Source organism: Propithecus coquereli, unplaced genomic scaffold (genome assembly GCF_000956105.1).
Source record: "Propithecus coquereli isolate 6110/MARCELLA unplaced genomic scaffold, Pcoq_1.0 Scaffold166, whole genome shotgun sequence".
NCBI classification, from domain to species: domain Eukaryota; kingdom Metazoa; phylum Chordata; class Mammalia; order Primates; family Indriidae; genus Propithecus; species Propithecus coquereli.
The window spans coordinates 4,652,787-4,671,747 of NW_012141191.1; the positions used below are offsets into that span (position 1 = coordinate 4,652,787).

General features: G+C 39.7%; 1 protein-coding gene across 1 annotated transcript in view; it reads right to left on the reverse strand.

Moving 5' to 3' along the window:
* Positions 1–15,562: 15,562 nt before the first annotated feature.
* LOC105808033 (phosphoglucomutase-like protein 5) overlaps positions 15,563–18,961 on the reverse strand; it is a 35,701-nt gene continuing 32,302 nt past the window's right edge. Inside the window, exons 4-5 of the mRNA XM_012641591.1 lie at positions 16,330–16,520; positions 15,563–15,721 (exon numbers count right to left, since the gene is read on the reverse strand). Coding sequence (XP_012497045.1) covers positions 15,563–15,721; positions 16,330–16,520 — 350 coding nt within the window. The remainder of the gene's footprint in view (positions 15,722–16,329; positions 16,521–18,961) is intronic.

The following is an 18,961-nucleotide window of genomic DNA, read 5'->3' on the forward strand; positions in this document are numbered from 1 at the left end:
GAAATCCCCATAATCCTAGACTATCCTTTAAGGATGGGCAAAGAATACATACACGAATTGGCAGGTACTGACAGTTGCCCACCCAAAGTCATTCCCACCACTGCTCTTAGGAAGAGAACCATAACTTTATTCAGACACTCACCCCTCAGAGAAGGCGATGTGACTAGGGAACAGAGTAAATACTGTACAGGAGGACTTCTGGAAAAGTTTCCTTAACTTTAAAAAGACACATAAATAGAAGGCAGTCTCCTTTCTTCCATAAGGCCATGTCATATGTGGGGGTGAGAGCTGGCACTGCTGGGGCCTTTCCATGAGGACATCTTGCTGGGGATGACAGAACCTGGCTCCTTCGTGACATTGCTGTGGCAATGACATAGCTACCTCTGGAACTGCCGCCTTGCAGACATTCTAAAATGTGAAATATAACTTTTATTGTTTACACCATCTGAAATTCAGGGTTTTTTTGTTACTTGCAACTAAAAGCCACATTGTTTCCAAAAACCTTGTTCCCAGTCTTTGTTGCCCTATCACGTGACTCCATAGACAAGGACTGGTTTGGCCTCAGTGGGTTTTTCCAACTCTGAGCATCCATTTACTTATTTGTAAAATGGGGGAAATAATACTTTTCTCATTGGGCTATGAGTTGCTATATCCTATAGCATGGAATCTTTTCTCTGGTAGACATTCCTCCTCATCCTCCTCCTCTTCCTACTTTTCCTCCTCCTCCTCCTAATCATCACCATCAAAAATATCATCATCATCATAGTTTATGTCATCATCTTAAATTCTTTAATCTGGAGAAAAGAAAAAATTTTTTAGCCATCAAAGATTAGAGACATTTTACATCTACAAAGACTATGATATTCTACATAGCTTTTTTAAGACATTGTCTAAACCTATGTCAGAGACTTCTAGTTGTCTCTCCATAGCCATCGTCCCCTTCTTTTGTAATAAGAACACCGCTGATTTTGAGCTGTGCCCATGGCCGTTCAGAATGAAGACTCTATTTCCCAGCTTCCCTTGAGCGAGGTGTGGCCACATTGTTAAGTTCTAGCCAACAGAATATAAACAAAAGTGCCAACTGTCCACTTCTGTCAACCTCCTTAAAAGATGGTATGTCCTCTGCTTTTCCTCTCTATCCTCTTCTCCAGCCACTGCCTAAAATGCAGACATGGTAGTTGGAGCTCCCACTGTCTGGGACCCTGAGGACAAAGGCTGCATCCAAGGGAAGCAGGTTTAGGGGCTAGCAGGAACATGGGTCCTTGGGGATTCTGTGGAGATGAGCCACCACTATCCCAGCCCTGACTATTTCCCTTCCAGCTGGGGAAGGCGAGGCTCTGAGAGGTGATGAGAGTCAGACACCAACACATTCATGCACTCACATCCTTTTGTTTTTTCCTGCTGCATCTCCAGATCTTCCTCTAGCCAGCCCCAACCAGCTCAAGGTCATGCCCACCCGGATCCACAGCCCAGCCTCTGGTCTCTAGTTTACTCAGGGAGTTGGCCCTTGATGGAATTTTCCTCTTTAAATCCAAACAGCCTTGTCTAAATCAGCCCTCAATCTCAAATTTCTCATGCTCCTAACACCCACCTGATTTGATAAGATTCACGGAAAGAAACCCCATTTGGGGAGGAATGCCCGCCTTCCACCTTCCACATCTCTCCTTAGTGTGCCAAAGAAGTTCGTGAATAGCTTTACATATAAAGGGAGTCGAGAGGATCTTATGATTTTTTTCTAAAGTCATTATAAAAGCAAAAAAAACAACCATTATAACAATAAACTGGAGTTGAGATGGTCATCGTTGGAAAAAGTAGCCAGTGTTTCATTAGTAACCAAGAAAGCCACTCTTGCAAATCTCTCCTCTGTCCTCTCATCCCCCACGCACAGGTGTATCACAGAGCAATTCATTTAATCATGATGTTTTTCTTATTTCACTTTTGTAGCTTTTGGCCAAACTACTAAACAGATTGTGAAAGGGACACATGCTCACAATATGCACACAGATCACATGATATGTTTTAATGGGATGTGCACGCAGTTCAAAGTCGAACTCTATCATCAGAATTAGTGGCAGGGATAAATGTTTCAGGTCTGTATGGAGGTAATGGCTTTTGGCCCGCATACAGACAGACACAGATGTGTTTTAAAAGAAGGCCTGTATTTTCCCAGAAAGACAATTTTTCTAAAGACACGAGGCTTCTAGGGTTCAATATGTGTTTTATGGAAGCATCTAATAGAACAAGCCAAGACTGTCTCACCTGTAACAACTTTCGAGGGTGTTAAGAAAAAGGCATGGATCAAAAGGCAATAGGGCCACTAAATGAAAGGTTCGATATATGTACAAAAAAGAGCTAAAGAAAATTAACAGTCATGACTTACAAGGTAATCTGAAAAACTACAAAATATAGATGCTGGAGGTTCACACGGCGGTCTTCTAAACGCTTGCTGTGCTGTGAGATGGGAGGTATCCCACCGCAGAAGCATTGCACAATCACCATTTATCTGCATGGAGGATACGGGATCTGAGTGTAGCCACTGGCAAAGGTTTAGTTCTTCATGTGGAAGAACGTGAGATCAGTGGGAATCGCTGGCTGTGCTTCACTTGCCATAAAGCTCCATTGTCACGATAACAACAGCTGATGTTCACTGAGCTTGCCCTGTGGACTGGCACTGCTCTAAGCACTATCCCTATATCACCTCGTTTAATCATCAGTAAGAGACCCTGTGCTGTGGTTTGAATATTTGTCCCCTCCAAAACTCATGTTGAAACTTAATCCCCAATGTGGCAGTATGGAGAGGTGGGGCTTGTAAGAGGTGATTGGGTCATGAGGGCTCTGCCTTCATGAATAAATTAATCTATTCATGAATAGATTAATAGATAATTAATTAATGGGTTAATGAGTTGTCATGGGAGGGGAACTGGTAGCTTTATAAGAAGAGGAAGAGAGACCTGAGCTTGCACACTCAGCCCCCTGGCCATGTGATACACTGCGCCACCTCGGGCCTCTGCAAATAGTCCCCACCAGCCAGAAGGCCCTCACCACATGCAGCCCCTGGATCTTGGACTTCTCAGCCTCCAGAACTGTAAGAAATAAATTCATTTTCTTTATAAATTACCCAGTTTCAGGTATTCTGTTAAAAGCAACAGAAAACAGACTAAGACACTCAGAGAAGTTAGGTAACCAGCCCAAGGTCACAGAGCCAGAAAGCAGAGGAGTCTGAGTTCAAACCCAGGCAGTCCGAATGCAGAGGCCAATGAAGGTCAGAGAGTACCATGTCCCACCTCGTGCATGAGCTCATGTGAGTACATTGGCAGGCATAAATGCTTGCTCTTCTTAAACTGTATTATCTTTCTCTACCATGTTCTCTCTCTCTCTCTCCCTCCCACCCCAAAATATAGGCAGTAGAATCTGTGTAAGACAATCTGAGGGATGCAATGGCATCATAAGTTGAAAATACTCTCCAGGTCTCTCCTTGAGAGTCAGACTGAAGCCATGGACCTCTCTGAATCTAGCAGAATGCCTTACACAGAGAATGTTAATAAACGTTGTTGACAGTGAAGTTTGCCAAAGGAAAAAGGGATGTGGTAGGGAAGATGAGCTCCAGCAGTGACATCCAGGACCAAGCAGTATGCCTGGCACATAGGAGGGGCTAAGAATGTTTTTTGGAAAATGAAAATGTAGGAGGTAGGAGGTAAGGGTGGGAGGGAAAGAATGAAGGAAGGGAAGATAAGAAAGGAGAGGGCGAAGAAGGAAGGAAGGAAGGAGGGAGAAAAAGATGGAGGAAGAAAGGGAGGGAGGGAGGAAGGAAGGAAGGAGGAAAGGAGTAAAAAGGAGAGAATGGTAATGAACAGAAGACAGCTTAAGCATATGCACCACCATTCCAATTCGAATACCATTGTCAGCTATTGGTGAGCAGCAGAGGATTTGCAGGGGTGCACAGAGGTAAGAACAGGGTCCTGAATTCCCCCCTAGAACTGCACCCCAATGCACTCACCTACTTCACACCCCTTTGCTTATCTATTAGGCACCAATTTACTGCAGTTACTCCTTCTAGAAGGAAGAAAGAAAGATCTTGCTTTGGAGAACAAATGCATCCATTCTCAGTCATTTGGTTTGGGAAGGAACGACCTCCTCCTGGCTGTACCTAATGAGAGGAAGGAGGCGTAAGACTCTCAGCCTATCCCATCTCCCATGGCCCCAGTGAATCCACAGGTCAGAGATGGCACAAACCCCAACTAAAGGCAAGACTCAAGGTGATGTTTTCAGTTTCTTCTTGGAAAGAAAAGCTTCGTGTCTCATCCTCATAGACGGTGGCATAAGGGTGTGAGGTCAAGACTTCCTGCAGATGCTTGTTACCTGGACTCTGGCCTAGACAGCCAGAAGCAGAGAGCCTGAGGATGAGAGAGGCACCTTTCTAAGGCAGAGCAGACAAGACAGAGTATCCAGGTGAAATGGTAGTATCATCTGGGCTGCTGGATCCTGGTTCACCTGAGGCCAACCTACTTCAGTTATGTGGGCCAACGAATTCCATGCTCTATTTAGGCCCCATGTCAGCTAGTCTTCTCTCATTTGCTGCACAAAGATCCTGACTGACACACTCTTTCTGTGAGTCCTGAATGGATCCTGCATTCTCAAATACAGGCCTCGAGTCACCAAAGAGTTTTCCTTCATGCTGGAATATAAGCCACCGATGCAATCAGGAACTCTAAAAGAGGTTGGAATTCCAAAAGACAATTTTAAACCTCAGGCAGAAATCTGATCCAAGATAAGACAACTGGATCCCCAGGCCTGGATTTCACCTCTTACCTTGACAGGGGCTAACAAGGTCTGTTTTCATTTTTTTCTAGGCACAGACCTCTTACACCCAACTGCTAACACGTTACGTACTAAAGGAACCCGTTGTACTTAATTGATCTTTTTGATGTTTCTGGTCATCAGGTTGTCTGTCTCAGATTTAAAACTCTTTGAGAGAAGGAATTATATCTCCTTAACCCACTTTACACAGCAACTAAGGGAGAAAAGCTGCTGAAACCTGATAAATGCTTATGGGTGCAGCCGCTACTGATGATCTTACAACTTCAAGCAGATCCTGAGGCAAAGGTATAAAATTCAAACCTTACCTTGAACTCCAGTCAACATGTTCCTGGAAGTCTTAAGTTAAACCCAGGACTGCTTCTTCCAGAGTTTTACTAAACAGTAGTGATGTTCAAGGTCAAAATTACAAGACATCTTGGGTTGAAATTAATTCTGCTTATCTAATGTCATCTACCGCCCTTTGTGTAATATAGGTCCCTCTCTCCACCCACACCTCCACGCCCACCCACCAACACACACAAAAGATTTTCACTCAAGGTACAATCAGAACTTTTCCTGCTCTCAGCAATACAGAAGAGTGAAGAGATTATGAGACTAGAGTCAAACAATCTGACCAGGTTTCATTTCTTTCTTGCTGTGTGAGTTCAGGCAAGTTACTTCACCTCTCAATATATTTTTCTATAAATACAATGTCAATAACAGCATCTGCCTCAAACATATCTGAGGGTTTGCATGACAATCACACAAGACACTGTAGCAGAGTCACTGTAAATATTACTAAAAATGCATCCACACTCACACTCTTACACTTAGCTGAGCAAGCAAAGCTTTCGGGCAGCTTCTTGATTCACCCTGCATGTCTCTCTTAGATACTATTCTCTCAGCATCATGAGCAGTGAAATCAACTATATTTAGCAAGCGTTTGAGCAGCGTTCCAACAGACCCAGCCTAACACCTCCCTGGAGGTTGGAGTTTAAAATCCATTTTAAAACTTTTTTTTTTTTTTTTGGCAAGAGTTACAAAATACATTTCGAAATACAAAGCACACACAAAAAGTACAATGTTCTTTCACTCCAGAATTGTCTTCAGGGCCAAGATGACTTGTCATCATCCTCTTTCATTTAAAAGCATTGCCAAGCACCAAACTTGTCTGGTGGCTCAAAACAGTATATGGTTCAGAGTTGGGCAGGGCCTGCCTATCTTTCTTATATCTTTTATACCATCAATAAATTTGACTAATGACCTTGAAATCTTAGAACATCTGACTTTATAGGTAAGTCATGTCACTGCCAAAGAAGATAAGATCTCAGACAGTATATTTATGTTCTGGTTCACCACCAAAATGGAAGCAGTAGACAGTGATTCCAGAAGCCACTCAACTCACCTGAACCTGGCCGATGTTTACTGATGTGTAGTAAACACAAACCTCTGTGCCTGCAACTGCGGGCCGTTCAAAGAGAGCAATGATTCCTGAACCCAGTCAAAGAGAAGACTCAAGAGAACTGCTTCATTTTATTTTTAAATACATAGACTTTGATTATTTTATCACCTTTGTGATTATATTTTGCCTACAGTTTACATAAAGTAAAATTCATCACTTTTAAGTGTACAGTTTCATGAGTCTTGACAAATGTATATGGCTGTGTAACTACCACCATAACCAAGATATGGAACATTTTTATCAGCCCAAAACATTACTTCATGCCTCTTTGCAGTAACCAATGCGATTGATCTTTAAATTGAATAAATATTTTAAGTCACAAGGAATAAAACAGAGAGGTTATTGAACCAAATGAACCCTCCAAAAACCAAATTGAGATTATAAATAAAGACAGGCCATGAAGTTCCCACTGGAGAGCAGTGGCATGCCACTTACTTATATGTTCTAGAATGAGGGGAGGCATGGAAACCTCTGCTTCAGATGGTCTTTAATCCCCACTCACACAGGGTGATGTTAAGGGGCTTCTTTCAGTACTGGCTCAATCCACCAATGGTCAAACTGACTTGCTGAAGACCAGAAGGGCCTAGTCAGTGGAAGGGCTGAGAATAGGCTGCTGAACACCCGAAACAATGACAATGCCTTCCAAAGACAGAATCAAAGAGTGACAAAGAGTCCTTGCAAATGAAACAAACAAAAGAGAGCTGACTTTCAGAGACGGTTCATCTTTCAATTCACATGGGAAGGTGATGACAACTAAATATTTTGGAACTCAGGTCACTTAATGCTCATTCAACAGTGTTTTTCTGACCAACTCAGATAGCAGAACTCCAAGATGGCTCTGAAAAATTGAACAAAAGATTTTTTATCTAGCATCTCCAAATATCCTGCAGTTTATAGTCTTAAATGTTAACAATCTATTCCCCTCACTCCAGCCAGTTAATACATAAATCCTCTCTACTAACTGTAGGCATGAGATCACTTTCCCATTAGACACCAACTCTTAGAAACACCAAATAACAGACTGGAACCACTTCCAGCAGCCCTTCCAGTAGGTGAGCACAAACCATAGAGGAAGGCAATGTTATGCATCCTTTAAATGTCCTAGTAATGAATCCAGTCCTCATGCTATTTACCAGGGAAAGAAATAAACAACCCTGAGCTCAGGTTCAGGCTGTGGAGAGTTTTTGATCATCAACTAGGAAATAACTGCTCTGTGGTTGCTTCCTTTTATCTCACCTTGATTAAGTTACATGTGCTAACCCACATATCATTACTAAAAATCCAACTCATTATAAACTCACCTAAATGTAAATGAAAAACACAATTGGTCATTGTTTTATTACATTCAAATAAGATTGGACAATTATGCACCATTAATTTTATTCTTATTCAAGTATATTTTCCTTCACAACCAAGTTAGCAGCTCCAAATTTATCTATATACAAAGGTCAAAAGAGGTATATTTCTAGTTCATAGTAGTTAACGTTTAGGAATTTATGTCGGGGTGGAGGGAAGATAATATCAAGGGAGGACTTACCAAGAAAGTGATGCTTGACTTAAGCCATAAAACACGAGGAAGAACAAAGTAGAATGGGGTGGGGCAAAAGAAACACATTTCAAGAAGAGAAGCATGTGTGAAGGCATAGAAGTGTTAATGACCATGAACTTCGGGGAACTGTAAGCAGTACAACATGTCCAGAGGGCAGAGTAAGAATGTAGGCAGAAGAGAGATGTTCATAATCAGGTTATGCAAGCTATATAATCAGGAGATGGAATCTCCTTCTGCAGGCATTCAAAGCCCACCAAATGATTTTAAGCAGTTTAAAATGGAAAGCATGACTTTTTGCTTTACAACAACTGCCCTTGGGATGGCCCAGAATATGGAATGAAGTAGAGGAGGTCCAGAGGCAGGGAGACCAGTTTATTGACCATTGCAACAGTCCAAGCAAAGGATCATGAGAACCTGAAGTAGGAAAGTAAAAGTAGGGACGGAGAGGGGAAAAGAACAATTCAGAAACATTAAGGGATTTTTTAAACAAAACCCAGTGACTAGTGGTACATCAGGAATGAGGGAGAATTAGAAGTCTAGGATTATTCTAAGATCTATTTTTGGGTCATAGGTAATTCACCCAGAAAGTAAACACAAGAAGAAACATTTTTAAGACAAATTAGAAAAGTTGCTATTTATACATGTTAAATTTGAGTTGTCTATAACAGATCTGTCTACTGATAGTGCTTTTGATATAGAAGTCAAGGGCAAAATTTCGTCTAAAGGAAAAAGGTGAAAATCAGAAGTGCCTAAAACACACAAGGGTCTAATATCTACAATATATAAGGAACTTCTGCAAATCCATCCAATAAAATAAAAAAAGAATCCTAGATAGAAAAATGGTCAAAGGACAGGAATGGGCAATTAATAGAAAAGGAACCCCCCCCCAAATTTCTCAAGCACACGGAGAGATGATCTAACTCATTAATAATATGAGAAATGAAAAATTAAAACAGCAATGGTATGTTATTCTATATTATACCAGAGAAAAATTAGAAAGCTACATAACAAAGTGTCAACACAGAAACTCAGGAACTGGTGGGAGAAGTAGACGAGAGAAGGCATTCTGCAGTGCAATCTAACAGTATTTGGTCAAAATGGACTAAATTAAGTATAGACATCCCTCTGACCTGACAGTTCTGCTCCTGGATACACATCTCAAGGAAATTCCCACACGTGTGCACAGAGGGCCTATGCGGCAGGGTGCGAGGCAGTCTGACTGTCACTGCTGAGGGACGCGAGAGGTAAAATGCCAGGATGCACACGGACTGCTACGCAGAGTCAGAAGCAACACCCTGCATGCACACAGAGCCACTGAGAGGATCTTAAAACACAGTTTTTAGTGGAAAAAAGTAAGAAATCAAATATACTCTGTTACACAGTACTAGTCACAATACATAAAAATATATGCAAATAAAACAATATACACAAACAAAAGACTACCCAATAAATACATTCTTGTGGTTGTCTATGGTGGGGCAGTCAATCACAGAAAAAAAGACATACATTAATTTTTTTAAGTAATAAGAAATGGACTTTCCATCAGACCAATTACAAAAGGATTATTCAATGATGAATGTGATTAACTCAACTCTCGGTGCCTGAGGTCCAACACAGAGGGAAGAGGATGAGACGAGGAGATGGGAAAGGACAGATTAGCACAAAGACTGGCCACTGCACTGGCTGTGCTGGTCGTTATTCGTTTGTCCCTTTCCATCCTGGGGTCCCCACTTGATTCAGTGTCCTGCTTCTCTCCCTGGGAGGGGGACTCCACAGGCTGCCCTCTCGCTTCCAGCTGTGTTTGGCCCATAGGAGCCTCCAGCAGGAGACTGAGGGTGAGGAAAGAGAGAAGCTGGGGTGTTTCTTCCTCCCTCCCCAGTTCAGCTCCTGTCTGACTGCCAGTCTTTCACAGCTCCAGACCTCACCAGGCTATGGCTACCCCAATCCTTCCCCCAGCCCTCTCAGTCCTGGTAGTGTTAGCAGCTTCCTACTATTGCTAGTCCCAGGTTGCCCCTCCCCATTCCTTCTTGACCTGTTTTGTTTCCTGAGCCTCAACCTATAGACCAGGTTATTAAGTTATTATTATTAAGTTCTTCCTAGTAAATCCCTTTTGAGGGTACCATCTCTTTCCTTCCTTGATCCTAACTAAACCAACTATAAAGAGTTTCAGGGCACTAACTACTATGATAAGGGCTTTTTTTTTCCAATATAGGAGACACTTGAACATATTTATCTGCTGAGGCAAAATAAGTCCCATCATTCTGTGGCAGAAGCAACGTATGGGAGACTGAGTAATTAGATATTAGCCCACTCGCTGTCTCTCCCATTACTGTCATCCATCGTGACTGATCTAGGAGATGAAATAACAGCGATCTAAAGGACACGGTAAGAATCAAGGTCACCACAGATCAGCAGATACCTGCATTCTTGCAGGATTAACACTGTCTGGATTCCAACGACCAACTGAGTATGTTCAAGATAAAGCTATAGTACATATTTTAGATTGGAGATTGGCAACAAATGGCTGTAGACTACATTCTGAGGAGAAAGTGTTTTCATATGGACCATGGGTCATTTCTAATTTCAGCATCACAGCCAGGTCCAGCTGCATGTTCCTGATCTTTGGTCCTGCCCATAACCTTCTCAGCACGTCCTTCCCTGGGTACCCTGTATGAACGGGATGCTCCCTACCCACCAATTAGTACTGCACCAAGTCCATTTCCCTTAACCTGTATTATAATTGTATTTTCATATTTTTTCCTTATTTGTTATTCATTGTCTTCCCCATTAGACTGTAAGTTCCACCATGGGGACCATGTCTAGGATACAGAAGGTCCTTAATAAATATTTCTTGAGTGAATAAATGGTGAATAGCAGGGGTGACATAAAGAGCAAATAGAGGGTAGACAAGGACTAATTCCCTCAGCACCATGTTTATGGGTGGTGGACCCCAGATGGCCTCCCTTGTAGTCAAAACATACTTCTCAGATCTGGCTCCTCTGAGTGTAGATGGGTGTACCCTTGTTTGAGACTGTAAATATCTCTGGTGAGTAGGGCTCAAGTCTGCGTGTGTTTGCCTTATTTTGCACAGCATTTGGCACTGCCCCAAGCACAGATGGGTGCTCCATAAATATTATTGAAGGATGATGACACAAAGGATTATTTAATTCCTCTGCGTGGGGTGGAGATGGACTTCGGGCCACAAATATACTTTGAATGTGCTTTACTTCACAAATCATTTGAACCAAAATGTTTTCAGCAACACAGACTCATCTCCAGCCACAAATCAGACACATTCAGAATGACAAAGCCCCAAAAGAATGCCACTTTTAAGGCCGAAACTGTATCATTCTGGGATAAATGGAATCCTTGTTTTAGTGACACTGTAAGAGTAGAAATTAAAGATAACTAAAAGTCTTCCCTCGGGGAACCACAATTATCTGTGAACAATAAAAGTTTGTCTGAATAATTCATCAGTTTCAAGTGTACAGCCCCTGCCCCCTTATTCTGGAATCCCAGGGGTTTAGGCAAGTGTGCCATTTGATGTGTCTCAACAACATACTCAGTTGCGATTCTTCCAGGGCTGGCATTTATGGGCACATTCCTATGAATTTATTATTTTTTTTAAAAAATTAAGCTATATGGGAAACCACTATCAAGATCAAAATTTTGAAGCCACATTTATTTTACCTAGGAAGAAAGAAACTTATAAAGTGAACATCATGAGAATCCACCTGGGAGCTGCACAACAGATCAAATACCCAAGACAAATTACCACGTCAGAGCCCCACGGAATTCTGAATCCCAACCAGCATGCATGAATAATCCTTTTAAATGGTCACTTACATATCAGAACAGGTCCATTGTGAAATTTCTAAGCAAGGCCTCTGGTTTCTGACTGAAACAGAGATTTATTGGGAAGGGGGGAATAAAGTGAAATCAAGAACTAGTGGGAAATTTCCACAAGAAAAGAGGACAAATGGTTTTTGTTGTCAGAATGAAACCAGCCTCTCCCAGCAATGGTTTGGAAAGTTGCTGGCTACCCCACAGGAGAGTTGGGCAATATTCTCAACTGGTTTCTCAGGGACCCTCCTGACCTTACTGTAGTTACCAGACAGGTGCAGTAGTAAACTGTATCAGAAGACCTAGTTTCAAATCTTGAGTCAATTTCTAATTAGCTGTGGAACCTTATATAAGTCACTTAACCTGTCTGATCATTGGCTCAACATCTTTATTATGAGGAGAATAATGCCCATTCCACTTACCTCATTAAATCATTGCAAAGATAAAGTAAATGATGTATAAACATTCTTCCTAAATTATAAAATTCTGTATAAGTGGAAGGGCTAAATACACTCCCATATTATCAAATAACCTACATACCAGGATCCTCAGGATCCTATATGACTCTGACTTCTCAATTTCTAGAGATGGTCCCATTTTTGCTTCTCTACAGTTTTACTGAGTTTTTCTTTTTTTTGTAAGGAAATATAAAAGCAATGCTAAATGGGAAAAAAACATGGACTCACACACCGTACTCTTTGGTGCTGCCAGGCAAGAATTTTAAACTGAATTTAGTTCACCATCATGGACTTGATGTCAATATCACCTGAGGGAGAGAAGTAAAGTGGAAGGCATCCAAAACCTACATGATTCTTCTCCCCTCTGGTGGAAGAATACAAGGCCAATTTACAACAATCAACTGTATTTCTAATATTAATTAAAAATATTAGAATATTAATTAGAAATAATATTAAATAGAAAACAATTAGAAAATTAAATTTATAAAACTATTCCATTTACAATAGCACCAAAATATAGAAAATACTCAGGAATAAATTTAACAAAAATTGTGACAGACGTCTATGCTAAAAACTACCAAATATATGTGAGAGAAATTAAAGAAAACTAAAAAACAGAGATATGTCACACTCATGAATTAGAAGACTCAATATTATCAAAATGCAATCCTCCCCAAATTGCTCTATAGATTCAATACGATCCCAATCAAAATCCCAGTATGCTTTGTAGAAAGTCAGATGTTGATTCTAAAATGTAAATAAAATGCAGAGGACCTAGGATATAGAATTTTCTTTTAATTTGACAAAGAAGAATAAAGTATTGGAGGGTTCACCTGATTCCAGGGTAATATTTGTATAAGGATCAACAAATAGATCAATGGAACAGAATACAAAATCCTGAAGCAGATCCACGTATATATGGTCAATTGATTTTTAATAAATTCACCAAGGCTTTTCATGGAAAAGAAAATTCTTCTCAATAAATAGGATTAGAACAACCAGATATGGGGAAAAGGTGAACCCCAACCCTTACTTCACACCACACAAAATTAATTCAAAATTATCATAGACATAAATATAAAAGTTAAAGCTACAACGAATTCTAGAAGAAAATAGAGAGAAAATATCTTTCTGATTGTGGGGTAAGCAAAGATTTCTTGCAGAAGACATAAACATATATAATAACCATATAATTAATTATAAGGAAAAAATTAATAAACTGGACTTCATCAAAATTTAAAATGTCATCTTGTCAAAAGACATTATTAAGAAAATGAAAAGGCAAGCCACACAGTCTGAAAATATTTGCAATACATATATATGACAAAAAACTTATTATCCAGCATATACAAAGAACTTCTACGAATCAATAACAAAAAAGACAGTCAGCCCACCTTTAAAAATTTTAAAATATATCTGTTTTGAACAGATATATAACAAAAGAAGTTACACAAATGGCCAAACCAGTTTATGAAAAGTTCGACATCACTGGTTATTGGGATGCTGCAAATCTAAGCCACAGTGAAATAATATTTTGCACTCTCTAAAATGGCTAAAATAAAAAAGACTGGCCATACCATATGTTGATTAGGATAGGAAGTAACCAAAACTCTCATACATTGCAAATAAGAGTGTAAAATGGAAAACAGTTTGGCAGTTTCTTGTAATCTGAAACATATATCTACCCTACAACCAGCATTCTATTCCTAAATATTTACCCAGGAGTAATGGAGATGCATCCACAAAAAGACTTGTATAAGAATTCCCACAGCAGCGTAAATCATAATAGCTAATAACAGGAAACAACCAAATGTCCATCAACAGGAGATTGCAAAAATAAATTGCGATATATTTATATATTAGTATATGACACATCAAAAAGGAATGAAATACTGACATATGCAATGGATGCGAATGAGTTAAAAATATATATTAAGTGAAAAGGGCCAGTTACAATGAGTACATAGTATACAATTCCATTTCTGTGAAGTTTAAGAACTGGCAAACATACATATGGCAACAGAAGTTATAACAATGGTTGCCCACCAAGGATTGGGAGAAAACACAGGGAAGCTTTCTGAGATGATGGGAACGTTCCATACCTTAATCTCAGCTGGTAGTTACATGGATGTATACATTTTTCAAAATTCATTGAATTGTACCCTATCAGGCTACACATTTCACTGTATATACATTTTATATCATGAATGAATGAATAAATATCACTAGGAGAAAATAAACATGCAATCCCAGAAGGTAGGATTCTGCAGGACAACTGGTCAGATCTCTTCAAAAGTCACTGTCATTAAGTGAAAGAGAAAATAGAAGGATTGTGCTGGACGAAAAAAGATGGAATGGACATAACCAGATGCAACACGTGGTCTTGGATGGGATACTACTTTGGGAAAACCATCCATAAAAGGCATTCTGGGAACACTTAGGGGGAATTTAAATACAACTTTGGTTTCAGATGACTTAGAAATTTGTTAATAGGAAGTTGGCCATTGTTGATGGATAGATAGGAAAAAGCAGGTTACAAGCAGTATGTACTTTCTGATCTCTTTTTGGTATTATAAAAGACATATGTATGTATATTATATTATGTATTTTAATTATATGTGTATAATATATATGTATAGAAAAAGATCCAGTAAGGAATATACATTGATCTATTAACATAGATGACTCAGGGAAGCGGGTATGAGGTTTACATTTTCTTATTTGTTTGTGTTTTCTAACTTTCCACCATGCACATGTACTGCTTCCATAATAATAGACGCTGTTTGAAAATATTAGACTCTGAAATTCACTGTTTTATAATACAAGATAAGAGATGATAAGGATGGAGAGGGCAAGAAGAAAGAAACCTAATACTGTTTGAGCCCCTACTAAGTGAATCTCCTATTGGGCACTTTCCATGTACTATCTCATTTCGTTCTTACAACAAACCTATGAAGTATCATCCCTGTTTTTACAGAGCTAATAAGGGTACAGCTAGCATTTGAACATAATATAATCTGACCTCAAAACCCATGCTCTTTCCACCTCACTTACATATACTTTCAGATTTAGTAAGTTTTGTTACTAAACATTTATGTAGTATTTACTACATGCCAGTCACTCTGTTAAATGTTTTACACGAATCACCTTATTCATACTGCATAACAATCCACATAAAGAGGCTACTATTAGTCCTATTTTACAGATAAGAAAACTGAGGCACAGCAATCAAATATGTGTTCTAAGTTCCCACAGCTAATAAGTGGCAGAACCAAGAATTCAGCTCAGGCTACCTGATTCTCCATTTCCTACCTAGTACACTATAACATATCTCTAAGCTCCTATGCTTTCAACAAGTTCCACATGGAGTAGGGAGCATGAGTGCCATCTACCAACAAAGGAGACATTGCTATCAGAAGTCTACCATAAAGTTTCTCACAGTGACATCCTTGCTTACCTGTCCAGGGCCATGCTGGTTGGCATGCTCCTCCCAAACCCCCGGACCCCCATCTGACGGAAGTATGGAATGCAAGAGAGGTTGGCAGCAATGATGGCCAGGGAGTCAGAAGGGCTCACAAAGAAACCATTTTGGCCTAGGATCATATACCGGTCCTGTGGGAAGGAATGTGTGAAAATGATCAGACAGAAGCATCTGCTACTAGCAGCCCATTCCTATAATCATCACAAGCTACTTTACTGCCATCTTATATTTAACAATATAATAACTTGAATGAGGCAAAAGAGAGCATGGGAAAGCTGCTTTTAAATCCCTGAATATCAAAGGCTGAGAATCTAGACACAACTAGGAATGCTCCACCTGCTAAAATGTGGATGACTACCTCAGGCTTCAGCAGCCTCCAAATACTTAATTTCTTCTTTCCCCCAAATGAAATGGAGAACAGGGTTCTTGCAGAAACAGCTGGTTCCTTAACACGGTGTTTTCAACCAAACCAGCTGTACAGAAAGGTTTGTTGCATGAACAACTTTTTTTTAAAAAAGAGACAACCTCTTTATAACATAATGCTAATCTATAACTAAGAAAAGTAATGGCTGTTTAATTGCAGTATTTAGCCATGACACAGAAGAGCAGATTCAGAGCCAGTTAGAGTACACAAATCCCAAATATGTTAGCTCCAGATGATTTTATTAATTCTCTGATTTCCAATACTTGACTCATTATATGGTCAAAGGGTCGGCAGGCAGAAAACTTTTCTACTTACCCCATCAGCATCAAATGCAGCTCCAAATCCATATTCCCCTCCTTTCATGGCTTCCAGAAGAGTCGTTGCATATGTCAGGTTTGGGTCAGGATGTTGCCCTCCAAAATCTTCCAGGGGAACACAGTTTATTGCAGAATTGGCTGGGGCCCCCAGCTCATCACACAGAACTTTTCTCACATAGGGTCCCATAACTAAAAATAAGATACACAGCAATGTGAAATATTTTCAGAACCCTCCCCCAGAGTATTTTGTTATGGTTAGAACAAGAAAGGCCATTTAAATAACTCATAAGGAAAAGAAAAATTCTACAGGATTTTTTTCAAGACACAACACAGAATTTATTAAACATCTACTATGTGCCAGTTATTGTGTTAGGCATTAGAAGATGTACTCAATAATCCAGTTACATGAAATTTTTCTCCCCACACTTTTCTAAAACATTGCCAGAAAGAAATCAGCTACGTAATAATGATTCATTGTCTGTTGCTTTTCATACACTAAAAGCTTTAGCTGAATATATGCAAAAGCACTAAAGGGCTCTAGCAATGTTTTTTGTCTCTGTAATCATTTGGACCTTGCCAAGTATATAATTAAATACTGTAAACCACTGAAGCATATAAAGCTAAGCATGTTTTACAAAATCAATGCTAAGTAATAATATTCTCCAGTTCAATGAACATTTATGGAGTGCCTAATATGGAACTCTTATGTTACGACCTGTAGGGATCACATTGCAGGGATACAAAGTACACAGTTCCTAGTTACTGGGCTCTTACTCTAGCAGTGGGATGAGTCAAAGCTATAGATTAGTGACTGCAGTGGTAAAGCTAAAAGAGATGTGCCCATAAATGTACATTTATGAAATAATTAGATCCAGTGGCTCAAGAAAAGCAATGACCACAGGTAAGGCTTTAAGGAGAAAGCAGCATTTCTGAGGGAACTTGAAAGAAGAATATAAATTTGACAGGGGTTAGGAGTGGGAAACCACCCAGATGGAAGGAACATTATGAGCAAAGGAATAGGTTAGAACATACGGCACATTTGGGGACCAGCATGTAATCTTGCTAGCTAACATGTATGTGAAGTATTGCTTCCTACTTACTGTCCACCAGTACAACACAATCCTCCAATAGTGAACATCTCTTGACTTTGCCTGCCCAGCACCCATTCCCCTTCCTCTAGATGCAGCATTTGGGGTTTCCTTGGAAGAACCACTCCCTTCCCCATCTCAGTTCATGTGGTCTGGGTATGGCTAAATCCCACTTCCCCCAAAGCAGAAAAGGTAAAAAGTAACCTAGGCCTGCCCAATCAGGGTGCTCCATCCCCCAGCCAGAGTAATTGATTCAAAGATAGACATATAGTACAAACCAGGCTTGTTCAGTTTCAAACCCAGAAATATTGCTCAAACTATTTGGAAATAGAAGCTGTATTCCCTTCAGGCCATATAATGCTAAGGCAAGAACCTGAAAGATCATTTTCTGGTGAATATGATCAGCCCAACAGGAAAAAACAGAACAGCCCAGCCAAAAGCCCTTAGAGTAAAGCCCATAGAGTATAAAACCCACAATCAGCTCAGAGGGCTATTAAACATGCCAGACAGCCAAGGATCACCAAAATTTTGAGGAATGTACTTAAGATGAGACTTAAAAAAAACAAAGAGTAAAGAGAAACATGGAGGAAACAGAAATGATACTGGGAGAAGAAAGCTTTTTAAAATATATCAGCAATATCTTAATAGATATTAACAAGATAGAGTAGAATGGCTAAAATTAAAAAGACTAACAATACCAAGTGTTGGTAAGGATACAGACGAACAGGAGCCCTAATACACTGCTAGTGGTATAAATGGTACAACTATTTTGGAAAACAATTTGGCAGTTTCTTATAAAGTTAAGCATACACTTATCATATGATTCAGTAATCCCACTCCTAGGTACTTACCCAAGATAAATGAAAACATATGTTCCCATAAAGACTTGTTCATGAATGTTTATAGCAGTTTCATTTACAATAAGCAAAAACTAGGCAGAAACCTGTAATCTTCATCAATCAGTGAATGGATAAACAGACTGTGGTACATCAATACAATGAAATACTACTCAGCAGTAACAATGAACAACCACTAATCCATGCAACACCATGAATGCATTTCAAAAACACTATGCTGAAGGGAAGAAGCCTGAAGCAAAAGGCTACATAGTGTATGCTTGCATTTATGTGGCTTTCTGGAGAAGGCAAAACTATGGGGACAGAAAACAGATGAGCGGTTGCCAGGGGCTGGAGGTAGGAATAAGGGCTTGACTACAAAGGGCCATAAGGCAACTTTTTGGAGTGATGGAAATATTCTATATCTTGATTGTGATAGTGGTTACATGACTGTATATGTATGTCAAAACTTATCAAACTATACACTCGCAACGAGTGAGTTTTATGTGAGTTTTACCATATATCAATTATACCTCGGTAAACCTGACTTTAAAAATATATGGCATCCACAGAATGTGACTAGGATGCTATTTTTAAATGAGAAAATAGTTGGAAAACAAAAAAAAGGAGAGAAATTTAAAAATGTGATAGTAGAACTGAAAAACCTAATGGAAGGACTGGAAGATAAAGAGGAGGAAATCTCCCA